Raw genomic sequence first — 27,408 nt, forward strand, 5'->3', positions numbered from 1 at the left:
TCAGAATTTGAATCTGTTGCTGACAATATTAGAGTAAGTCATTTGACGTGTTGTTTTCTTTGGAGTAATAAAAGACCAATTCTGTGCTCTATTCTTCTGTTGTCCTGAAAATGTTCTTGTTTTAGATGATTCTCAGTGTAAAAGTGATTTCCAAATGTTTTCAATTAAGGTTCAAGAAAATTCCAGTGGCATTTCACTGGTGACATTCATTTGGTTCATGAATTATAATATTTCAGTGCAACTATTAATGAAAATGCCATGCAAGTACATAATGTACAGATAGTATTTTTGTAGTACTTAAGTGCTACTGTGGGAGCAAGATTTTTACTATTTTTAAATTATGCTTTGTATTTAGTTATTTTGCTACAATCCAAAGCTCTGAACTTTGACTTTATCACAATGTTTCCCTAATTTTAACGTCTCTCTCTAACCTCGTCTTACCCAGGCGGACACATCTCCTGCTCCTTAACACTAGGAGGGCACAGTGGTGCAGCGATAAATCTGCTGCTTCACTGCGTCAGAGACCCAGATCCAATACTGACTGTGCTTCTGTGCTTACATTCCAAAGACACGCAGGTGTGTAGGTTAATTGACTTCTGTAAATTGCCCCTGGAATGTGAAAGTGGGATAACAGAACTAGTGGACAGGTGATCGATGGTCAGTGTGGACTTGGTGGGCTGAAAGGCCTGTTTCCGAGCTGTATCTCTACAATAGTCCCGGCCGGCTTCTCTTTCTGATCTGCATGTTCGCTGAAATGGTTCAACTTTTTTCAATCATTAGAACATAGAACAAACAGTACAATACAGAAACCGGACGCTCGAACCACAAAGACTGACCCAAATATGATGCCTAGATAAACTAATCTCTGCCTGCACATGATCTATATACCTCCATTCCCTGCATATACATGGGCCTATCTAAAGAATCTTCAGTGCCATTATCACATCTGCTTTCAGTGGCACCTCTGGCAGCCTGATCCAGGAACCTGCCAGCTTCTGCTTAATAAAACGTGCCCTGTACTTCCTCCTCTCACCTTACAGCTATACCCTCTAATCTTAGTCTTTCCACCCTGTCATAAAGGTGCCGACCGCCTACCCTAACTTTGGTTCTCATAATTGTACAACCTCCGGCATTCCAGAGAAACCAATCCAAGTTTGTCCAGTCTCTCCTTGTAGTGAATGCCTGCTAGGCTTTCTGGTAGACCTCTTCAGCATCATCTCAAAAGCCTCCACATCCTTCCTGTAATGGGGTGACTAGAACTGTATGCAATATTCCAAATGCAGCCTAACCAAACTGTATAGAGAAGCATCATACCGACTTGACTCTTATACTTAATGTCCCAACCAATGAAAGCAAGCATATGAGCTATTATCTTTGCAACTCTATCTACTTGTGTTGCCATTCTTCCCTTCTTCATTATTGGCAACACTTCCCTTTTTGAAAAACCACACACTTTCTGTTTCAGCCTGGCCTTTACTCATAAAAGCCCATGAACCTTGATGATGTGTCATCTCCTGAATCAGTACAGCTTTCTGTAATTATATATCCACCTTCACTAAAGCACTGAAATAACGGCAGTTAAAGATGCACTTAATGTGTCATGTAACTATGCTGGCCGATATTTTCTTGTCTTTTTCAGTGATGGTCATCGATGCACCATCTACCTCCAGCACTATTTTAATATCAGCCAATGAATAGGATCGACTTTAAATGATTTTGGTCAATGTCAATGCCATCCAAGATTTTAATAATAATAATATAAATGTATTTTTCGGGCGCCTTTCAAAGTCTCAAAGACACCTTACAAAAAGTTAACAGAAGAGAAAAAAACATATAGTCGGAGAAAAATATATAATAAGGACATCATCAATACACAAATTAAAGATAGAAATCGCTCCAAAGACACAAAATCAAAAAACACAATGTGAAGAGAGAGCAGCGGCAGCTAAAGCGCGCCAACGTCCACTCTCCCTTCCGACAGCCATCTTGGACACAGACTAACATATTAACTTACACACAGAAAAATCATCCCCCCACAGTGGATACCACTGTGGGGGAAGGTACAAAGTCCAGTCCCCATCCCCAGTTCACCCAAAGTCAGGCCTGTTGAGGCCACCGCTATTGCCTCTACGGAGGCCCGATGTTCCTGGCCGTTCTGGCCGTGTGGTGTTGCCCTGGCATCGGGAGAGTCCTCACAGCGGCTAGGCCACCTGGAACGGCCGCTTCCTAGCAGGGGATTGTCGGCTTCCGAAGCCGACAAGGACGCACCGGGTTGGAGCTCCCAGGCTCCCGATGTTAAAGTCGGCGCCGCCCGCTCCGCAGACCCGCAGCACGGAGGTGTTGATCTCGGCGGTCACAGCTCACCGGAGCTCCAGCGTGTCGATCCAGCGCAACGACCCAGGCAAGGCATCGCCCGCTCCGCTCCGCGATAGCGCTCCAGCGCTGTGCCGCCAACGAAGCCGAGGTGCTGGGCGGTCCCCGCCAGGAAACGGCGCTCCACGCCCGCTGGTAGGCCACGAGGACGGGTCGACGGGCAGCCCGGAGAAAAAAGCTGCCTCACCGACCAGGTAGGGACCTAGAAGTATAATTACCTCCTTCCCCCCACATTAAGAAGTCCATTTCTCCAACGGATGAAGAACAAGACTTACTAAAAACTTAAAAAAAAAAAAATTCAACGGACGGCTGCTGGTTAGCAGCCGTTCCTCAAGATGGCTCCTCCTCCCATCCCATCCCATCCCATTGCCCATCCCTGCAATGTTACCTTTGAGCTGCTCCAAAATATTTCTTCTTTCTTTTCCTGGTTCTCCAATGATCTATATCTTGCTGTATCCTTTCACAGCCTTCCTCACTATCCATAACCACACACACTAAAAAAAAATCTTAGTCTTAATGCCACTCTGAATATTCTTTCCAGGAGTCAGTGGATATGTTACATTTATCCAAACAGGCTTTGAGAACATGTTTGCCTCTGCCCGACCAGTGTCTCTTTTAATAAAGTGTTTTGTTCTGGAGTCTAGTTTGGGACATGCAAGCAACATGGCATGACCAAGAGAGCTGCCTGAGTGTTATTAGGGCCTCAATGTTGGCCTGGCTGCAAAAAAATGCTGACATTCATTCTTTGACATATCCTGTGGAATTGGAAGTTGAGGACTATTTTATCGCATGGAAGTTGAGTGCAAGCCCACATACTGTACTTGTATGCTTCAGTAATGGGTTAACAATGACTTGGAGCTTGGCTCTGAATGCTAATTCAAAGGCAGAAGACTCGCTAATCTTCCCATTCTATGTTCTCTGCATTTAGTGCCATGACTTTTTCAACCGATTAAGGCAGCATTTTTCAAAGTGTGGTTATCCCACGCTTTGAAAAATGTTGCCTTAATAGGTTGAAAAACTTTCCAAAATTAAAGGTGATGTATTAATACAAGATCTTTGAATAAGTAAATATGTATACCTGCATTCTGAGACTCTGAATGTTGAGCTGAAATTTACAGGAACAGCATGATTTGTGATGCACAGACACTGGAATGAAGGATAACAAAACTATTGTCAACATGGGCATCTCATTTGTGAAGATTCTGTCATTGACTACTGAAGAGGCACAATTAAACGCTATGATATAGTACACATCGAGGCACAATTAAACGCTATGATATAGTACACATCGAGGCTGCACTGTGAATGTAGTGGAACTTCTGAAATCATCTGTCAACATTTTTTTTAATTGCAAAATTTAGTTTCCTGTGTGTACACATGACCAACAATAGTAGAAGGAGAAAGACATCTTGCACACTTCTATAATGTTCCCAGCAGACTTTCTAGGTTTTCAATTTGAGAGTGCGCTGTTACGCCACATCGAGCTGAACCCGTTCTGATTGTTGAAAATGACAATTTTCTACAGTGTAGCCTTTGGCAATGCTTGAAACCTATTGAATGAAACTCTGGAAAGGAAGCAAGCCTATGGAAATTGATGAATGTCATGTTAATAAATAAGTTGAATGTATTGCAAAGGTATACCTGTCATTGTGGTTCCTTGGTTGCCATTATAAAGGTCTCTGGTGCTGGCTAGAAAAGTAGAAATTCAGGGCATTTGTTTGTCTTACTGCAAGTGGGACTTTGCAAAAAATAGGCAGTGGTTTCAGGTTTTAATAAAATTCTTGCTTGCTAACTGATTCCAAAGTGAAGCGCCATTTGTGAAAGCAGAGTTTTTCAAGCAGTGCCTCAAATAACATTTTGTTTTCTGAATATTCATTGTGTGTCTTTGGCCCTGAGATTGGTATAGTCTCCAGCCATTGTCCTGTGATTACTGTTTGCCCTTCTATTAGGATGTTCTGGATGATTGAGAATAGGGAATTGGATAACGGTAAGCCACTGTAATGATTTAATCTTGAGCTACAGAAAGAAATGGGGGTCGTGAAAATAATTACCTGCTGATACTTCAAGAAAAGGGAGTCAAAAAGAATAACAAAATAAAAATCTGGTTGGGTTTCATTAATAGGATCCCATCATATTGGATTTCCGCATTAAAAGTTACTTGAACATTACATATGTACCATCAGTATAAATGCAAAGACCTTTGATATTAACCTTTATTTAAATGGAGGAAGAAGATGATAATCTTGGGCTGCAGCGGTTAGCTGAATATTGAAATTGAGATGAAGAACGCATAGGCTTGGAAATCAACAGAATGTCTTAAAATGCAACTGATTACATTCACTTTTTCCGCACAGTTGATGTTAATATTATGATGACTCAAATTCCAAAGTTTATTCAGTCTCATTGTGATGATATTAGTGCTATTTTTGCCTTAGTTTGTTGGTATACGTTTTTTTTCGACAGTGCAGATAGACAGTGCAAATGCCATCAATTGTTCCATTCTTTGCACTTTTCCACAGAATTTCTGTTGTGCACTTGGAACGGCATGGTCCGTCATAAGGCTGAGTAACCCCTCAGTGAGATCGGATACCTTTGTGAATAGCACATGCTATTTGTCTGTGAAAAATATTCAGCATGTTGCACATAGTCGAACTAGGAAAGGGAAAATAAGTTGTTACTTTATGACAAATTATGTACAGAAACCAAAATAAAAGTAAGATAACTGAGATTAACTAGTATTGCATGTTATATGCAGTGCAGAGAGTAGTCATTTTGTCTGAACCAGGGTTATGCTGCAAAATATGCTCCACGTGTCTTGTTCTGTCTTTCCTTATCTACTCCTTTATTCCCATCACCTTCATGCTTGTCCAGCCTCCTCAATGGGCATTAAGGTCTGTGTCTATGCTCTCGACTCTCTGAATACACCTATACTACTCCCTTTAATTATTCTCAGTCGCAAGTTCCACATTCCCGGCACTTTTGGGGTGGTTTCTTTTGAATTTATATTTGTATATCAAGGTGATTATTATATTTATGGGTTCTAATTATACTATTTCCTACATTATCCATGCTATCCTAAATCTTTCATAATTTTGCACAAGATTGTCACTACAAACCTGCCTTTTCTCTAGTGAAGAGATCCCACCTGTTTGTTATCTTTTCCCAAGATGAATGATGTTGCACTTCTGCTATCATTCTTGTAAGTCCTGACTGCACCCTCAAATCTCCCTATTTCATTCAGAGCATGGCAACAAGAATAGTACACAAATTACTATTCAAGGTTTAATACAGGTTTAGCAAGTGTCCAATAAACTTCAGTGCTAAGTTTGCTTTTATTTTCAATGACCTTCTTGATTTGTAGCACACCTTTTAATGAGTGCGTAAGTATCTGAAGATTATTCTTTTTCACATGCACCGTCTAAGCAACAAGTGCCACCTGTGTTCCTCCTACCAAAATACACAATCGTTTTTATATCTGTTAAACCCCATTTGCAAATGATTTGTGCATTCTACAAATTTCATAATACCCTTCTATACATAGAAACATAGAAACATAGAAATTAGGTGCAGGAGTAGGCCATTCGGGCCTTCGAGCCTGCATCGCCATTCAATATGATCATGGCTGATCATCCAACTCAGTATCCCGTACCCGCCTTCTCTCCATACCCCCTGATCCCCTTAGCCACAAGGGCCACATCCAACTCCCTCTTAAATATAGCCAATGAACTGGCCTCAACTACCCTCTGTGGCAGAGAGTTCCAGAGATTCACCACTCTCTGTGTGAAAAAAGTTCTTCTCATCTCGGTTTTAAAGGATTTCCCCCTTATCCTTAAGCTGTGACCCCTTGTCCTGGACTTCCCTAACATCGGGAACAATCTCCCTGCATCTAGCCTGTCCAACCCCTTAAGAATTTTGTAAGTTTCTATAAGATCCCCTCTCAATCTTCTAAATTCTAGAGAGTATAAACCAAGTCTATCCAGTCTTTCTTCATAAGACAGTCCTGACATGCCAGGAATCAGTCTGGTGAACCGTCTCTGCACTCCCTCTATGGCAATAATGTTCAAAATACATTTTGAAATATAGTATTTCTAATTCCAGAAAAAGGAAGAGAACATATTGATTATTCCAAACTGTATATTTTTACATATTAATTTAAATACACATGAAATGCTGTCTTGTGTGGATTTAACTTTTAAGTGTCCCTTCGTTTGATTGCAATTGTTTGACCATGCAAGGAAAACAAAATACTTAATCTCTTTTTTGTGAAGTTCAGTAACTTAATTGCATGTGTTTCAAAGTACTTAGAGAAATAAAGCACATGCAGAGTTGATGTCAGCCAGGCTAGAACCAGAGTGTCTAGAACCAGAGATCACAGCATCAAAATCAGGTATTGGCCATTCAGCATTGAATGGAAAATACATTTCTTCACCCAAAGCATAGAAAATCTGGATTTTTTTATTTTACCCAAGAGTTTCAGTTTAAGTTTAGTTTATTGTCACATGAAAAGTTTTTATTGCATGCTAACCAGTCAGCGGAAAAAACAATACATGATTACAATCAAGACATTTACAGTGTATAGAGCAAATGGAAGTACAGTTGCTGGAGGATAGAAAACATGGAAATACAGTATTCAAGACTGTTCAATAGATATTTGGATATTAAAATGATTAAAGGATATAGTGTCATACTTGAAAGTGTCTCTAAGATAAAATATCAGTCATTATCTTATTGAATGGTGGAGCTGGCACAAAGGAGGCCCAATGGTCTACAATTGGAATTCTATTTGTTTCAGCAGACTTGCCCTTGTTTCAGTCAGTGAGATATTATTGCAGCGTCAAGTCTGAAGAAGGGTCCCAATTACAAATGTCTCGATTGTAATTAGAAATACTAATTTCTCCAGAGATGCTGCCTGACCCACTGAGTTACTCCAGCCCTTTGTGTCTATTATAGGGATGGAATTGGCAAGTTTGAGGTTTTGTATTTTTAACAATTTTATACTTCTTCCTGCCTTCTCCCCATATCCCTTGATTCCACTGGCCCCTAGAGCTCTATCTAACTCTCTCTTAAATCCATCCAGCGATTTGGCCTCCACTGCCCTCTGTGGCAGGGAATTCCACAAATTCACAACTCTCTGGGTGAGAAAGTTTTTTCTCACCTCAGTCTTAAATGGCCTCCCCTTTATTCCAAGACTGTGGCCCCTGGTTCTGGACTTGCCCAACATTGGGAACATTTTTCCTGCATCTAGCTTGTCCAGTCCTTTTATAATTTTATACTAGACTAGGTGGGACCCGTTGGGTCCCAGAATCGCAAGGGAGGGCTGGTCCCCCAATGCAATATTCCACCTCTCCACTAATTCCAATATTGGTGGCCAGTGGGGGGGGGCTTTCTGGAGCGCTAGTATGGGTGTTGTGGGCTGAAGGGACTGGTTTCCAGAGGGCTAGTATGGACATTGTGGGCCGAATGGATTCTTGGGCTGTTGGCTCAGACACTCAAGCCTGTTATGCTGGCAGCTCACTCACTCACGGCTGGTGGGCTGGCAGTTGACTCATGGCTATTCCTTGAAATTCCATTTCAAGCAGGGTGCAACGCCACCAAATTCAAGTGCAATTTCTTACCACTTCCAGCAGGGTGCAAGGCCACCAAATTCAAGTGCAGTTTCATACCATTTCAAGCAGGCTGCAAGGCCACTAAAGACAGTGAGTCGTGACCTTTCCCTCCTCCATCTTGCAGAGATTGAGCCACGCCCTCACTTCTGGGTTTTATAGTCCCTACCCCCCTCCCACCAGAAGGGGCGTGATTGACAGGAGAGAGAATCTCAACAATTTTTAAACACTAATAACTCTTTTATTTTTCATCGAAAAATCCTCGGCACCTGATGAGCGGAGGGGGACTCTGAGTAAGATGGCCAAAAATCACAGCCGTACGTGGTAGCATTTTTTCCTAAAATCAATATACTGCACAAACAGGAAGTGGTCAAGATTAGACTTTTAATTATATAGACGGCAAGGCAACTTTAGCATTCTCAAATCAATTTCTCAATTAGACAAGGCAACTTTTGCATTCTCAAACCAACTTTTCAATTAGGCAGGCAACTTTGGCATTCTCAAACCAACTTTTCAATTAAGCAAGGCAACTTTGGCATTCTCAAACCAACTTTTCAATTAAGCAGGCAACGTTTGCATTCTCAAACCAACTTTTCAATTAGGCAAGGCAACGTTTGCATTCTCAAACCAACTTTTCAATTAGGCAAGGCAACGTTTGCATTCTCAAACCAACTTTTCAATTAGGCAAGGCAACGTTTGCATTCTCAAACCAACTTTTCAATTAGGCAAGGCAACTTTTGCATTCTCAAACCAACTTTTCAATTAGGCAAGGCATTCTCAAATCAACTTTTGAATAACTCTTGTTATGAAGGCCAACATTCCATTAGCTTTCTTCACTGCCTGCTGTACCTGCGCACCAACTTTCAGTGACTGGTGTACACCCAAGTCTCGCTGTACCTCCCCCTTACCTAACCTAACCCTATTGAGATAATAATCTGCCCCCTTGTTTTTGCCGCCAAAGTGGATAACCTAGCATTTATCTATATTATACTGCATCTGCCCACTCACTCAACTTGCCCAGGTCACCCTGCAACCTACTAACATCCTCTTCACAGTTCACACTATCACCCAGTGTGTCATCCGTAAACTTGCTAGTGTTGCTCCTAATTCCCTCTTCCAAATCATTAATATATATGGTAAACAGTTGCAGCTGCAACACCGAGCCTTGCGGCACTCCACTCGCCACTGCCTGCCATTCTGAAAAGGACCCGTTCACTCCTACTCTTTGCTTCCTGTCTGCCAACCAATTTTCTATCCATGTCAACACCCTACCCCCAATACCATGTGCTCTAATTTTAGTCACCAGTCTCCCGTGCGGGACCTTATCAAAGGCTTTCTGAAAGTCTAGATACACTACATTCACTGGCTCCCCTTCATCCATTTTACTTGTCCCATACTCAAAAAATTCCAGAAGATTAGTCAAGCATGATTTTCCTTTCATAAATCCATGCTTTTGGACTAATCCTTTTACTGCTATCCAAATGTCCCATTATTACCTTTTTAATAATTGACTCCAGCATCTTTCCCACCACCGAAGTCAGGCTAACTGATCTGTAATTCCCCGTTTTCTCTCTCGCTCCTTTCTTGAAAAGTGGGATAACCTTAGCAATCCTCCAGTCCACAGGAACTGATCCTGAATCTATTGAACATAGGCAAATGATCACCAATGTGTCCACTATTTCTAGAGCCACCTCCCTGAGGACCCTGGAATGCAGAACATATTCCTAGAACATATTTGCATGTTTATTAGTGACCTTGTGAACAGCCAATCAGATGCAGAAATTTGAGCAGACAGTAAAAAGTAAAGTTAAATACTCCAATAATTTTCCTGAAATGTTTTAAAATGATCAAATTTAGAACTTAGAACACTACAGCACCCTTCAACCCACCGTGTCTGCACTGACTGATATTTAACATGCGCCTGAAATAAAAGTCAATGTTAAAAATCACAGTTAATTAATAAAGATTTTTTAAAAGCAATAGAATTTTTAAATAATTACAGCAGGAAATTTAGATTCCACAAATCTAATTTTTTTAGGATAGGTGAAGATGTTCATCGTATTTAGTATGAGAGAATGGGCTATTCCCTACATTACACTAAAGAAATGCATCTCACAGGGGCTCCGTAAGTCTGCATTTGCTGTACAACTACTACCACACTCACCCCCCACCCCCCCCCCCTAAAAAAAAGCAATGAAAATATAAAACAGAATCGTGGACTACTTTCCATATCCCAGGATCCAGTCCTCAGCAAAGCCAGATATTGATGTTCACCATTGCCCTCTGTAACTTTATTCTTCATCTATACACGTTGGATGGCTTGATTGTATTCATGTATTTTTTATTTATTTAAGTCTTCCCTGCATGGATAGCACGCAAACAAAAGCTTTTCACTGTACCCCGGTGCACTTGACAATAATTAACTAAACTAAACTGTGCGTCAAGAAAGCCTTTAGCCCTCTGAAGAAAAGTGAATGTTTGAAGAACACATTGTAGATAATCCCCAGGATGGCTTCACCAACTCAGCCTGTGAAGTGGGAATCAATGACAGCAGCTTCTGAAATTCTTTGTTTAATCGTGCATGAGTTTATTCCCAATACGTAACTGCCAGAATGTCCCTTTAATAATGGTGGACCTTATTGTTATCCTCATTGTAATATATTAGTATTGTGTGGGGGAAAAAAAGATAATAATATTTTTCATCCTTCTTATTGTTTTCTTAGTTAACAGTATTCAATTTGTTCCTATATTAGACAATAGACAATAGGTACAGGAGTAGGCCATTTGGCCCTTCGAGCCAGCACCGCCATTCAATGTGATCATGGCTGATCATCCCCAATCAGTACCCCGCTCCTGCCTTCTCCCCATATCCCCTGACTCTGCTATTTTTAAGAGCCTTATCTAGCTCTCTCTTGAAAGCATCCAGAGAACCTGCCTCCACCGCCCTCTGAGGCAGAGAATTCCATAGACTCACCACTCTCTGTGAGAAGAAAAGCTGATGGTTGCCAATTCTTTGGTATGAATAGTCTCTCTGACATTTTCAGGACTTTTGTTTTGGCTTCTGCTGCCTGTGTTTAATAATCAAATGCCCTGAACTAAAAAATAAAATATGAATTCTAATATATGAATTAGAATTGGAACATGAGTTTTCTTAATTAGCAAACAAAAAAAGAACCAAATGAGATTAGTCCACAAAGCCCCTTTTCTTTTGTATATATAGAAAGTGTATTGATTCTCTCTACTGAACATAATTTTGTTTAAAGGGCAATTTCCCCCCAAGGTACAGATTCAGATGTTGTGAATAAACAATACATTGTAATATTACCTTTATATTCTAACAGAAAATGACTTTCCACTGATGTTAAAAATCCTGTTTTTTAAATTTCTCCTCTTTCATAGTTTTTGATATATCGGATAGATTTGTCAAGTCATTAAATCATTCATACCCTTACATAAAGATTGCATTCACTTTAGGTCATGATGACCTGAACTGAATCTGATTCCCAATAGTTTGTAGTTTGGCCTTCTCAATTCAGCTTGTGCATTAGGAGCTGTTGACGACATTAACCAACAGATGTTTGAACATTTCTAATTAACAAAAGATGAAGGAACATTTACAACTGTATTTATATGTGACTGATATAACTGTGTGACAACACCACAGTTGTGGAACTTCAGCTGAGTTGTATGACTTAACTGTTGATTAGATGCTGGTAATTATTTATTCATTTTACTCTTCATCAGATCTTGATGAAATGACCTTTAAAGAAAACAAAATCAGTTGTTATGAGTAGTGAAAATCCTCTTTTATTCCAACATGGGTGACGATGACACTGTGGTGGAATACCATTTGAAAACCATAGTAAAAAAGTAGTTGTTAAAATAGTGTATTTGCATCAATAGTTTACATAAACTGATGGTAACATTGGCATTAAAAAATACCTTTCCTATATTTCTGATCACTATTTTCTATTGAATTATAATATTAGTTGATTAAAACATTAATACTGTAAATTGTGATTCTGTATTGCTGTCAATTTCACATTTTATATCAAAATCTTGACCAAGATGATCTCCTTTTAAATCTTGTTATTTAAATTAATGCACAATGATAATGGATGGCTAGATTAACTTTTACATTATTTTTTAATGCTCATAATTAAATAGCTTAAGGTGGACAACAAAAACAACTGTTGTTTAAATGCATGGGCTCAGATTTTGAATCATAATGAGAGCAAAACCATTGACCTTCACTAGCTTGCATCACAAAACGTTAGCAGTCTCTGAATTCCTGCCCATACTTGCATTAATACAGAACTCTCCCACATTTGATTAGTGATTCAGCCTTCATCCACAGGCAATATTATTTTGAAGTCTTACTAACCCAAATCAAGGGAAATTGACTGATTTTTTCAAAAGCTTGGTTACGTTTACAGCAAAGTATGCATGAGATGAGCATTCCCAATGCCAGGGATTCCCAATTACTCTTTTAATAAAAGATTTGTTGTGAATAGTTTAGTTTCTCATGAAAATAACAAGTTCGCTTTCCAGTTTCTACATATCATTAACCTCTTAATTTAATTTGCCTGGAAAATGAAAGGAAAAATAAAATATTTCCCTTATTAACTGTGGGGAAAATGTTTCAAGTTCTTAAGATGATATATTTCTTTGCATTTTATGTGTTGGTGATATTTAAGCCTTCAGTAATTATTTTCACGCTCATCCTATTTGTTTAACCTATTTCATTTACCCTATCCCTTTTAATTATTGTAGATTGAAATGTGGAGCAAGCAGGCACAAGTAAAAAAAGCTATTTTATGACTTTGCTAACTGAAAGTAATTCGGCAATCCAAGTCTGTTTTCTTTGGTTATGAGTCAAAGATAATGAACAAGATTGGAAGAAAAAATATTTTTACTCTGATGTTAACGAAAGTATTGGTGTACATAAATATAGGGAAATACTTTTTAAGCACAAAATGCAAATTAAAACACTCTGATTCTGGAAAGTAAATTTGTAAAAGCAGGAGCAGTAACCAGAGGGAACAATGCTGTGTAAAAAGAAATGTAAATAATTACCTCTTATCTGATGGTCAACTTGGAAATTTGGCCTTTTTTATAGGTCTGGGTTGTGATCTTTTTATTTTTCTCATCCTGTACCCCTTCATCTCCCCATTAACTTAAAACAAAGAAAGACACTTTGGTGAGTGAGAAATTCATCTTTTTCTCACCAGGCTTAAATGCTTGAATAAATTATTAGTTGTCTGTGCACTCCTTTAGTGTATATGGCTCAATTGGAACAAACAAAACTGAATACATGAAGAACATGTATGGATTTGGTGCTGGTAACCAAAGGAAAATGTCACCTGTTACTTTTCTTGCAATGTGTAACATTTGATGGGAAGAACATTTTCTAAATAGTGCAGTGATCATGAGTTGGCAAAAATTAAGTAATGAGTAAGAATCTCCATAGTGATTGAGAGTTGAATGAATACATTCTGATTCATTTATTTGTGATTTGGTTGAAGTTAATTAGTTAGACAGTGACATTCGCACAAAATAATTTTTCTATGCTCTTAAATCTAATTGACATCGGCATATTTTATTCCATCACGTCCATGCTTGTAAATTCTTAATTTAACCTTTTTCTAGATGTATCAAGATGTTTTTTTTGTGGCCATATGTTAAATTTGCATGCTTGTTAAATTAATGTAGAGTATATTTTCTTGAGGCAGAAAATTATTTTGTCGAATATGTTAAATGAAACTGAATCACATGGTTATGTAGTGTGAACGACTTTTAAGTGCGCACAACTTTTAGATTTGAGTTCTGAAAAATCTTAAAATGAATAGTATTCAAAATAGACCAAAATATATGGACTACAAAACCTATTTAAATACTGTTGTATTATAATGAAAAGGCCACAAACATACAATCTATAAAACACTTAAGCAACACAATTTCACTATTATTTAATGTGATCCAAATACATTTTATGTTGCCACTTACAGATTTCTTGTGGCAAAATGGCAATGTACAAAGTCTTGATAGGACTAATTGTGCACAAAAGACGGCAATATAGAGATTACAAATAAGTAAACCTGCTGCCAATCCCCAATGTTTCAGGAGATATGAAATTAAAGCCATTCAACATGATTTGAGCACGAGTGGGTTCTTAAGCAGTTACTTGGGGTTGAGTTGTGAGGACAATAGACAATAGGTGCAGGAGTAGGCCATTCGGCCCTTTGAGCCATTCAATATGTGAGGAGTGGAAAATACTTGTGCAAACTAAATTTGCTAATTTTAGAGACATCACTACAGTGTTCATAGTCAAAGGTGGGGGACCTTAAGAATAAATTTAGGGGCTGTCTGTGATTGCCAATGTTGTCACAAGCATACAGTGATTTTTTTTTTCCTTTTGTATCTTCGATGTACCCTTCTATGCATACTGAGCAGTAATATTTTATTGTGTTTTCTTTCCCCTGCTGTCATTTATTTTTGTCTGTGGTTTCCCTTTGGATCCCTGCCTTTCAGTATCTCTCAGTGGCTTGTTCTGATTTCATAATCATCTTCCACTTTCTATCTTTGTCTCCCTTATTTTTTCTCTCCTATTTCAGCAACAGCTCTCATCAACACTGCATCGTACGAAATTGGGGTGGCGGGAGTGTTGCATCATATCAATCTCCCCGTTCCTTCAGTTCTTCACAGGCCTATGGAGACTTCAGTAGGGAGAAAATTATGTTTCAAAAATCTACTGAGGACATCAGGTAAAGTGCTTCGACCTATATTTGTGGATGGCTAATCCTTGTTTCTTCAGTTCTAAGTATGACATTTTTTTGCACAATCTTTATCTCCTCCTATATCCTCTGTGTATGCTTCTGATAATGGTGGGAATTGTGGACAGATGCTACTGATCTAAAAAATGTGAAATATGAGTACTATTTACTAGTAATTGATAATTTGATTTCTCTATCAGTGCAAAGAAAATATAGGCAACAATTAGTACCAATAGAATATTTTTAATGATTCCGTCAATGGAACAGAGATCGATATTGGACCGTTTTTGTACCAAAAAGCTGGGGTTGTTGTATGTTTTTTTCCCATTCATGATCCTGCACTCCATGGTACTGAAATGGGCATGAAAAGTAATACCAAATGACAGGAAAATTACTTGGCGTGGATCACATAGACCATTTTTTCTTGGTTATTATTTCGCAGGTGGCAGTCTTCAATGCAGTCAACTGATTTTCACGCACAAAGTACCTGAGACCCACTTCTGTTGAATTCAAAGAACATTTACTGGTGAAAAAAAAACTTAGAATGTGGTAACAGCTATTATTTTATTTTGATGAACATGCCGTAGCACAAAATTGTAGAAACAATGAATTGGAAATGGGGAGGGAAGAAATGGGTGGTTTCCACACTGGCTTAGATATTCAATTGCAACTTTCAAAAGAGAACTGTATAAGAGTTTAGAGGGTTGAAATGGAAAACGAATTTGCAGGATTATGAGGAGAGGGTATCGCAGTATAACTGCACTGCTCCCAAGTAAAAATCAATAATGACTCAACTGACCATTTGCCTTATTTTCATGTTGTGGTAGTTGTGATTCAATGCTGAGACCACTTGTTAGAACAAGTGGTATTTTTGTACGACCTGGAAGAATGTTTAAGGTCCACTTTGTATCAATGATTTTACTTTGTCCCTAAGTGTAAAAAGGTGTAAGGCTCACTTTGTGGTTAAGTAGGGCACTCATGTCAACTGTTACATTGCCTGTTATCTCCTTGGATCATTTTGCATTCTGTTAATTTGTCATGTTTCCCTGTGGAGATAACCACATTAAAAAATTAAAATTTTAAGTCTTGCTTTGCACACTTGATTAAGTTTTTTGCTGTGTTCCAATTTCCTTTTCCCACATTCTTATAGAAATAGTAGTCCATAAAGACAGACATACTCACTAAAACCGTTCAGTAACTGTGCAAAGAAACTTGCACTTCCTCTCAACAATATGATGTAGAAGGTAGAAAACCTAGCAGTGGATGCTCATTTTCAGAAGAATGTGGAAATATTTGAAAACTTGGGAATGATGGGGAAGTATTAATTGTAATTTTAACAGAAAAGTTAATGCCATCTCATCGTATTGAATGAAATTTGCAGTAACTATCTAGAGTCTATTAGAAAATGAATGCTGGCTGGATCATGCTCCAATGTATGCAGAACTTGTGCGAGTCCACTCTCTACTCTTTCGTCTCCCAAGTCTTCAATTATTGGAGTTGTAAGTCTTGCAGAGAATCATAAGAGTTGTATAGTACAGAGAGCGCCACTTTCACCCACTGAGTCTTTCTGAAATTCCCTTTAGGCAATATGCAGAAATCTTTTTTGGATGGTAGGGCTGTGGACATAAACAAGACATGTTTATGTAATATTTTTATTTTGGGTGTAACAGTTAATGTCAAGAATTGTAATAATTTGTTAAACATTCATGGTACTTTTTAAATGTTTTTGACATTCAGCTCATTCTGGCCATCCAGGCCATGTCACTCCTTGTTATTTGAGACCTTGCAGTTCCTTCATTGCAGAACTTTTGGACACGCAAGATTGGCCTTCTCAATTAGCTGAGACAAGTCTTACTGTATGCGGTGGATAAACGGCAATAAAAATATTGCCCAATGTGATTGATAATTGTTCTATCAAACCCATTTCCCACAAATGCACTTATTTCAGTGCTGAGCTTAAATAGTGCATTAAGTACTATTTTAGCTTAGCACTAGGAGATTAAATAAAATGGACAATTGTTGACAATTAAAATGATAATTAAAGTGGAGTTAAACATTTTCAAACATCAGTCCTAAAAAGTGGAAAAACAGCTCAAATCGGTAGATAATAAGGTGGAACAGTAGCTCAGCTAGTAGACCAGCTACATTCCCTCCACAGATGCTGCCTGACTCGCTGGGTTACTCCAGCACTTTCTCTTTAGCTCATGATTCCACCATCTGCAGCTCATTGAGTCTTCAGTGCTACTACCTTGCAGCTCTGGTGATCTGAATTCAATCCTGACCTCCAATGTTATCCATATGGAGTTTGGGATTCTCTTCAAGTTTGATTTTCTTGTGAACGGAATTCTGATTTTCTTATTCATAGCATAATGCACCATTAATTTTGAACCTAGAATATATATTTATTGCCTATTAAAACATGTTGGGTAATTCATAAACTATTTCAATTGTAGATAATCCTAACAGTCATGACATTATACTTCTGTTTTTAATCAAAATTAGAGTACCATATGTACTGTATCTGTTCCGCTTGCCTTCTAAAATGTACTATGTTCCTTAAAGCTTGGTTGACTTTAAATATTTGACTACTAGTAATTGATTTGCACGGTTATGAGAGAAATGTTACTTGTTCCAGTTTCCCTATTTTCCTATTTTTCAATTTTTTAAAAATATTCTTGCTCCATGTAAAGAAAAGTGGGGCAGATGTTTGAAAAGATAAGGATGGTTTTGTTAAGATCATCAAACTGTAAGTAATAGGACAGGGAATCAATTCTGACGAGACAGAGTTGAAAAACAGAAGCTATACTGAACTTGTACCAGAACGTTGGTTTGACCAAATGTGCTACTTGTTAAAAAGGTAACCAGGAGGATTGATGAAGGTGGGACTAGACGTTGTATGTATTTATTGTAAGGCTTTTGATAAGGTCCCTATGGTAGGCTAGTCCAGAAGTTTGGATTGCGTGGGATCCAATGAGAACTCATTAATTCGATATATAATTGGCTTGATGGTAGGAAGAGGTGGATGATGGTGGAAGGTTGTTTTATTGACTGGCGGTCTGTGACCAGTCATGTACACAGAGATCAATACTTTGTTATTTGGCCTTTATTTAAATGATTTGGATACAAATGTAGCAGGTATGATAAGCAAGTTCCCTGATGAGATTGTGCAATTGATAGTGAGGATAGTCATGGGCTGGGCAGGATGATAATGATGAGTCGGTAAATGGCCAAAGCAAAGGCAGGTGGGAGCACGTCATTTACAGTGAATTAAGTTTTATATTTGGAACATAACAGTTGTAATGCAGGAAACATTTGTATGAGCTTACCACAAGCAGTGATATGAAAATTACATTTTCATTAAGAGATAAAGTAGGTATGTTACAAAACTTACCTTCAGCGGCGCTGCAGTTCTGCCACTGGCCATGTGCGCGACTTTGGGGAGGGGGTTTCGGGGTTAAAATGCGTTTTTTCTCCTACCTGTCCTGGATATATTTTCTCGGAGCGCAAGCTTTTGCTGAAGAATTGTTCCGACGGCCGTTCTGTGAATTTTTTTTTTTTTTAAATCGCCTGACAATTTCAGCACTGGAGTAATTTAAAAATCAGCTTCTAAAGCCATCAACGTTGACAACGGGGATGGATTTCAGGTATGGGACAGCTAAAGGAAAGCCGTTTATTTTACATATAAACGTGTTTCTTAGGATGCCTTTAATCCACATTTTACGTTGCGAAACGGTGATTTAGGACCCATACGAACCGGCAGTATTTTTCCTGCTGATATGGGGTTTAAATTCACCGCAACGTTCCAGTCGATCGCGTTCCTCAAAAACCCACTCGCAAGATGATTTAAATGCCCATTAATTTATGGGAAATAAACACTAAATTCCTTTGGCCTATAAATCCATGACAATCTATCTATATATTAAAACTGTGTGTGTGCGTGTGCTTGTGGGTGTATGTGATTTGGCCTTTGATTCCTTGCTCCACCAAAACAACTCTGACATTTTTTCCATTTCGCTAGCGATTTCACTTTTACATTCAATCATCCACTCCTCAAAACATTTGAACATTTTTATGTACACGTTTTTTAATAAAATCCCCCCAACACACACTCATTTTAAAATCTCAAACGAGCTGCTGACGTCACAATCCCACATGCCGACCAATCTGCCTCCAGTATGCCTCCAAGTACGCTCACGCCACGGCTCCCACGGCTGGACTCCAGCACGCGCCCGCCCGAGTGCCCAAAGATACTAGAGGACACTATAATCTTTGTGCCTGCCTGCCCCCCCCCCACTTTACCTCTCTCCCCCATCCTCTCCTTCCTCCCCCCCCTCCTCTTCCCCCCTTCACCCCCACTCCGCCCCCCCCCCCCCCCTACCCGAGGTGTACTCGAGGTCTGAAGTGCCGTTCTGAGAAGCCTGCGAGCCCATGGAGCTCAGAAATATCATGAGAGTTCTGCAGAAGCCTGTCCGCCGCAGCCTTGCTCGGGGTCAACGCCCGTCCACATCCTCGCTCGGGTCCGGCGCCTGGTGGGGAGGCTGCTGCTGCAGACCTCTGCACTTAGGACGCTGATGTCGTTTGGTTGACGCGTGCTCGGCTGCCCGATCGCTTCATCCTCTCCCCCTCATCCTAATCTACACCTAATTTTATAACATTGCTAGATAAAGATGAGCCAAAGGCCCAAAATAGCTTTCCAGTTGTTTAAAATAGTGAATCTCTTATGGTCTTTCAGCCATGGATCATGCATGGGCCCAGTTCATAGACGTAATCACAAAGAAGGCATGCCAGCCCCTCTACTTTCTTAGACGTTTATAGAGATTTGGCATGTCATTGAATACTTCTACAGATGCACTATAGAAAGTGTCATGATTGGTTGCATCATGGCTTCTTGCACTCCTTGTGCTTTCCAAGTCCATTACAGGCACACCATCAAAAGCATTTACATGGGGCGCTGCCTTAAAAAGGCAACATCTATCAACATGCCACCATCTGGGCCTTGCCCTCTTCTCGCTGTACAAAAGGAAAAAAGACTGCAAAAAAAAAAAGGAGACATGAGTGCAAATCAATTAGGAAACAAGTCCATGGTAGTGCAAAATGTGGTACACAGTCTCCTGTTGCTGAGGTAGGATTAGGAATATGCTGGTTAGTTCAAGAACCTGATGCTTAGACAAAAGTAGCTGTTCTTGAATCTGGTGCTGTGTGACTGCAGACTTCTGTACTTCTTGCTTGATGGTATCTGCGAGAAGATGCCACGGCCTGGATGGTGGGGACCCTTGATGATAGAAGCATGCTGTAGTATTCTAACCTTTTATTCATTTTAAGTTGCTTTAGTTTCCATGATGCAGTGCATTCAGAAAGTATTCAGACCCCTTCACTTTTTCCAAATTTTGTTATGTTACTGCCCTATATTAAAATGGATTAAATACATTATTTTTATCATCAATCTACACACAATACCCCAAATGAAGAAGTGAAAACAGGTGTTTAGAAATTTTTGCAAAGTAATTAAAAATAAATAACTGAAATATCACATTTACTTAAGTATTCAGACCCTTTGCTATGCCACTCAACATTGAGCTTAGGTTCATCCTGTTTCCATTGATTATCCTTGAGATGTTTCTGCAACTTGATTGGAGTCACCAGTGGTAAATTAAATTGATTGGACATGATTTGGAATGGCACACACCTGTCTATATAAGGTCCCACAGTTGACAGTGCATGTCAGAGCAAAAAACCAAACCATGAAGACGAAGGAATTGTCCGTAGACCTCCGAGACAGGATTGTGTCGAGACACATAGAAACATAGAAAATAGGTGCAGCAGTAGGCCATTTGGCCCTTCGAGCCTGTACCGCCATTCAATATGATCATGGCTGATCATCCAACCTAGTATCCTGTACCTGCCTTCTCTCCATACCCCCTGATCCCTTTAGCCACAAGGGCCACATCTAACTCCCTCTTAAATATAGATCTGGGGAAGGGCATAAAACAATTTCTGCAGCATTGCAGGTCCCGAAGAGCACAGTGGCCTCCGTCATTCTTAAATGGAAGAACTTTGGAACCACCAGGACTCTTCATAGACTGGCCGCCCGGCCAAACTGAGCAATCGGGGAAGAAGGGCCTTCGTCAGCAAGGTGACCAAGAACCTGATGGTCACTCTGATAGAGCTCCAGAGTTCCTCTGAGGAGATGGGAGAACCTTCCAGAAGGGCAACTATATCTGCAGCACTCCACCAATCAGACCTTTATGGTAGAGTGGCCAGACGGAAGCCACTCCTCAGTAAAAGGCACATGACAGCCCGCTTGGAGTTTGCCAAAAGACATGAGAAACTAAATTCTCTGGTCTGATGAAACCAAGATTGAACTCTTTGACCTGAATGCCAAGTGTCACGTCTGGATAAAACCAGGCACAGCTCATTACCTGGCCAATACCATACCTACGGTGAAGCAAGGTGGTGGCAGCAGCATGCTGTGGGGATATTTTTCAGCGGCAGGAACTGGAAGACTAGTCAGGATCGAGGGAAAGATGAATGGAGCAAAGTACAGAGAAATCCTTGATGAAAACCTGCTCCAGAGTGTTCTGGACCCCATATGAGGGAGGAGGTTCACATTCCAACAGGACAACGACCTTAAGCACACAGCCAAGACAACGCAGGAGAGGCTTCTTGACAAGTCTGTGAATGTCCTTGAGTGGCCCAGCCAGAGCCCAGACTTGATGGCCCGATCGAACATCTCTGGAGGGACCTGAAAATAGCTGTGCATCGAAGCACCCATCCAGCCTGACAGAGCTTGAGAGGATCTGCAGAGAAGAATGGGAGAAATTACCCAAATACACAAGGTGTGCCAAGCTTGTAGCATCATACCCAAGAAGACTTGAGGCTGTGAAATCATTGAACCAAAGGTGTCACCTCAACAAAGTACTGAGTAAAGGGTGGTGAATACATTATGGGAATTTTGGCGGCCATCAGTCAGTTATGTGATGGATGTTTATCCCGTTAAATCTCTGTAATTATGTTGTGTCTCTGGCATCGTCTCCAGCCTTTGTGTGTGCATTGTATGGGAAGAAATTACCCAGAAACGGCATTTCGTTTGGACCTACCCAGGGGAGGCCAAATGCCAATTAAATACTGACTCTTGACTCTTGACTCTTGAATGTGATATTTCAGTTATTTCGTTTTAATTGCTTTGCAAAAATTTCTGAACACCGGTTTTCACTTTTTTATTATGGGGTATTGTGTGTAATTTGATGATTAAAAAAAATGAATGTAATCCATTTTAGAATGCTATAACATAACAAAATGTGGAAAAAATGAAGGGGTCTAAATATTTTCTGAATGCACTGTGTAACAGCAGTTGTGATTAGTATGACTTCAATAACTTAAATTCAAGGTAAACACAAGGAACAATTTGTTAATTGTATGCCCTGCATTGTTCATTATATAGGGATACTCAGTTTTACTACAGATTCAATTTGGTGCACTCTTAAAAGGATTTTTAATAAGATTTGAAGATATGAAGGTAATAAATGCCAGGGTCACCATAGCCAAGCTGACTAGCTGTGACTAGTGAATTGTGTTGCTATGAGATACCATGAACCAAATGCTGGATTAAACACATGTGTAAACAGGATTTCTTACAAAAGGGAAAGCAGTTTTTGCTTTGCTTTTCTAGTTTTGACCTTGGCGTTAAATTGTACAGTTTGCTACATTTGCAAACTCTAAGCCCCAGCGCCAATAACTACTTAACTACTTTATTTGATGTTTATAATTTTTTAAAAAATCTGATATAGCTGTTTGAATGTTTCAACTATTTGCCAAATAGTTATTTAGCTGCTGAGTCGGATAGCTGGCAAGCCATAGTGATGCTTATCATTGAAAAGAGTACAAAATGGGCACTGAGCATTCTGGTCATAATAGCCTCTTGACTTTCCTCCAGTTGTCTCAGTCGAAATGCTCCACATGAAAAGTTGCATTATCTTTCATCACTGCTTTTATGGTGCAGATTTTTTATTGTTCAAGAATTACAATGTAGACCAACCAAGTTAATACACTTTACATTCTAAAACGTAAGATAGCATTTTAATTTTACATGGGGACTATGAAGAGGAGCTGGCCAAGGTAGACTGGAAAGGGATCCTAGCAGGAATGACGGTGGAACAGCAATGGCAGGAATTTCTGGGCATAATCTGGAAGACGCAGGATCATTTCATTCCATAAAGGAAGAAAGATTCGAAGGGGAGTAGGAGGCAACTGTGGCTGACAAGAGAAGTTAGGGATAGAACAAAACTAAAAGAAAAGATGTATAACACAGCAAAGAGTAGCCGGAAGCCAGAGGATTGGGAAACTTTCATTGGACAACAGAAGGAAATAAAATGGGCAATGCGGGCTGAAAAGGTGAAGTACGAGGGGAAGCTGGCCAGGAATATAAAGAAAAACAGTAAAAGCTTCTTTAGACATGTTAAGGGGAAAAGAATAGCAAAGTCAAATGTGGGTCCCTTGAAGGCAGACATGGGTGAAATTATTATGGGGAACAAGGAAATGGCAGAAGAGTTGAACAGGTACTTCGGATCTGTCTTCACTAAGGAAGACACAAACAATCTCCCAGATGTACTGGAGGACAGACGATCTAAGGGGGTAGAGGAAATGAAATAAATTTTCATTAGGCGAGAAATAGTATTGGGTAGACTAATGGGACTGAAGGATGATAAATCTCCTGGGTTTGATGGTCTGCATCCCAGGGTCCTCAGGGAGGTGGCTCTAGAAATAGTGGACGCATTGGTGATCTTTTTCCAATATTCTATAGATTCAGGATCAGTTCCTGTGGATTGGAGGATAGCAAATGTTATCCCACGTTTCAAGAAAGGAGTGAGAGAGAAAACGGGGAATTACAGACCAGTTCGCCTGACTTCGGTGGTGGGAAAGATGCTGGAGTCAATTATTAAAGAGGTAATAATGGGGCATTTGGATAGCAGTAAAAGGATTAGTCCAAGTCAGCATGGATTTATGAAAGGAAAATTATGCTTGACTAATCTTCGGGAATTTTTGAAGGATGTGACAAGTAAAATGGATGAAGGGGAGGCAGTGGATGTAGTGTATCTAGACTTTCAGAAAGCCTTTGATAAGGTCCCGCACGGGAGACTGGTGACTAAAGTTAGAGCACATGGTATTGACGGTAGAGTGTTGACATGGATAGAAAATTGGTTGGCAGACAGGAAGTAAAGAGTAGGAGTGAACTGGTCCTTTTCAGAATGGCAGGCAGTGGCGAGCGGAGTGCCGCAAGGCTCGGTGTTGGGGCCGCAACTGTTTACCATATATATTAATGATTTGGAAGAGGGAATTAGGAGCAACACTAGCAAGATTGCAGATGACACAAAGCTGGGTGGCAGTGTGAACTGGGAAGAGGGTGTTAGGAGGTTGCAGGGTGACCTGGACAGGTTGAGTGAGTGGGCAGATGCAGTATAATATAGATAAATGTGAGGTTATCCACTTTGGGGGCAAAAACAAGGGGGCAGATTATTATCTCAATGGGGTTAGGTTGGGTACGGGGGAGGTACAGCGAGACCTGGGTCCTTGTACACCAGTAACTGAAAGTTGGCGTGCAGGTACAGCAGGCAGTGAAGAAAGCTAATGGAATGTTAATAGACAATAGACAATAGGTACAGGAGTAGGCCATTCGGCCCTTCGTGCCAGCACCGCCATTCAATGTGATCATGGCTGATCATCCCCAATCAGTACCCCGTTCCTGCCTTCTCCCCATAATCCCCTGACTCCGCTATTTTTAAGAGCCCTATCTAGCTCTCTCTTGAAAGCATCCAGAGAATCCGCCTCCACTGCCCTCTGAGACAGAGAATTCCACAGACTCGCCACTCTCTGGGAGAAAAAGTGTTTCCTTGTCTTCGTCTAAATGGCTTACTCCTTATTCTTAAACTGTGGCCCCTGGTTCTGGACTCCCCCAACATCGGGAACATGTTTCCTGCCTCTAGCATATCCAAACCCTTAACATTCTTACATGTTTCAATGAGAGACCCTCTCATCCTTCTAAACTCCAGAGTGTACAAGCCCAGCTGCTCCACTCTCTCAGCATATGACAGTCCCGCCATACCGGGAATTAACCTTGTAAACCTACGCTGCACTCACTCCCTCAATAGCAAGAATGTCCTTCCTCAAATTAGGGGACCAGAACTGTACACAATACTCAGGGCCGGATTTAGATGAAGAGAGGCCCTAAGCTATTTCACTTGTGAGGCCCCACCCCCCCATCCCATGGTCCAGAGATAAGTAGGAGGAGGTTCCCGAGAGCTTTGTAGAGATCGACGCGCCAGACTACCATCGCACCTCCCTTGTCGGTGGGTTTGATCACCCAGTTTTGGTTGTTACGGAGTGAGTTGATAGCTGTACGTTCAGGGGGGGAGAGATTGGAGTGAAACAGGGGAGTAGAGAAGTTGAGGTGGTTGATGCCCCGCCGGCAGTTTTGGATAAAAAGGTCTAAAGCCAGAAAATGGCCATGAGGGGGGGTCCACGAGGAGGGCGTTCGTTGGAGACGGGAAAAGGGATCATCAATAGGGTGTGGGGACTCCTCCGATGGAAGAACGCTGTGAGGTGGAGGCGACAGTAGAAGAGCTCGAAGTTGTGGTGGGTGCAGAACTCATTGAGGTGGGGGACGGAGGGGGACAAAGGTAACGCCTCTGCTGAGGACCGATCATTCGGTGTCGGAGAGGGGGGATGGTGAACACACGGCAGGGAGGGTTGAGGGTTGGGGCGAGAGGAAGGCAGGTGAGTGGCATGGGGCGGGGGGGTAGGGTATGAGGACTGTAGTGTGGGTGGGGAAGAGCAGAGGTCACATAGTTTGAGGGGGATGGGGAAGACCCAGTGGACCAGCCACTGAGGTTACCAGGGTTGGGGAGACTGGCACTGGCAGTCAAACCCAGGGGAGTGGGAGTTAGCAGCGTGGAGGCTTCAGGCCCAGTCTCCAGGTAAGGCGACGGCTGTGGGCTGCTGGAGGGCAGTAGAGTCGGGGTCGGCGGGCGATGCGTGGGAGGTCCCGGTGGGCGGATGGTCGGTGGGGCGGTGTGGATCGCCAGCCCAGTGAGGCAATGAGGTGAGTAAGGCGCGGTGTGGCGGCCATGCGAGGTGGATAGACCCCCAGGTGCAGCGGCGAGGTTCGGCGGGGAAAGGGTTAAATAAACTACATACCTTTTGCTTTGTCCTGCACTTCCAATGATCCAAGGATCTGTGGAGCAAATTCCTCTCCACAACGAATATAAACCTCACCTGCAATTTAATCCCCGCCCACCAAAGCCTCCGGAATCGCAAGCACAGCACCACCGATGGTAGGATGTAACAATGCCACTATGTCAAAAGTTTTATGTAACAACGCCTCTATGTCAAAAGTTTAACGCACCTTGGTGCAGCGAGCATAGGCCCCCCCCTAGATCTCGAGGCCCTAAACTTAAGCTTGTCTAGCTTATACGTAAATCCGGCCCTGACAATACTCCAGGTGTGGTCTCACTAGGGCTCTGTTCAACTGCAGAAGGACCTCTTTGTTCCTATATTCGATTCTTCTTGTTATAAAGGCCAACATGCCATTCGCTTTCTTCACTGCCTGCTGTACTTGCATGCTTACTTTCATAGACTGATGTACCAAGACCCCCAGATCCCGTTGTACTTCCCCTTTTCTCAACTTGCTGCCATTTAGATAGCCTTCCTGTTTTTGCTACCAAAGTGGATAACCTCACAGTTATCCGCATTAAACTTCACCTGCAATGCATCTGCCCACTCCCCCAACCTGTCCCAGTCACCCTGCACTCTCATAGCATCCTCCTCACAGTTCACACTGCCACCCAGCTTTGTGTCATCTGCAAATTTGCTAATGTTACTTTGAATCCCTTCATGCAAATCATGTGTTGGCCTTCATAACAAAAGGATTACAGTATAGGAGTAAAGAGGTTCTTCTGCAGTTGTATAGGGCTCTGGTAAGACCACATCTGGAGTATTGTGTACAGTTTTGGTCTCCTAATTTGAGGAAGGACATCCTTGTGATTGAGGCAGTGCAGCGTAGGTTTACAAGATTGATCCCTGGGATGGCAGGACTGTCATATGAGGAAAGATTAAAAAGACTAGGCTTGTAATCACTGGAGTTTAGAAGGATTAGGAGGGATCTTATAGAAACATATGAAATTATAAAAGGGCTGGACAAGCTAGATGCAGGAAAAATGTTCCCAATGTTGGGCGAATCCAGAACCAGGGGCCACAGTCTTAGAATAAAGGGGAGGTCATTTAAGACTGAGGTGAGAAAAAACATTTTCACCCAGAGAGTTGTCAATTTGTGGAATTCCCTGCCACAGAGGGCAGTGGAGGCCAAGTCACTGGGTGGATTTAAGAGAGAGTTAGATGGAGCTCTAGGGGCTAGTGGAGTCAAGGGATATGGGGAGAAGGCAGGCACGGGTTCTTGATTGGGGACGATCAGCCATGATCACAATGAATGGCGGTGCTGGCTCAAAGGGCCGAATGGCCTCTTCCTGCACCTATTTTCTATGTTTCTATGCTTCTATATGCTATATATTCTATATCCTCGACTTCCTCATTCACGGACCACAGTCTGTTCGTATTGGTGGAATGTGTCAACCTCGATAACAATCAGCACGGGAGCACCTCAAGGCTGC

The 27,408-nt window shown here is 41.1% G+C and overlaps 1 protein-coding gene across 1 annotated transcript in view; it reads left to right on the plus strand.

Moving 5' to 3' along the window:
- ppp4r4 (protein phosphatase 4, regulatory subunit 4) overlaps window positions 1-27,408 on the plus strand; it is a 107,249-nt gene that overhangs the window by 8,863 nt on the left and 70,978 nt on the right. The window contains 1 exon segment of the mRNA XM_055640089.1: window positions 14,591-14,740. Within this exon segment, the coding sequence (XP_055496064.1) occupies window positions 14,591-14,740 (150 nt within the window).

The sequence above is a fragment of the Leucoraja erinacea genome, chromosome 9 (genome assembly GCF_028641065.1).
Source record: "Leucoraja erinacea ecotype New England chromosome 9, Leri_hhj_1, whole genome shotgun sequence".
Taxonomy (NCBI): domain Eukaryota; kingdom Metazoa; phylum Chordata; class Chondrichthyes; order Rajiformes; family Rajidae; genus Leucoraja; species Leucoraja erinaceus.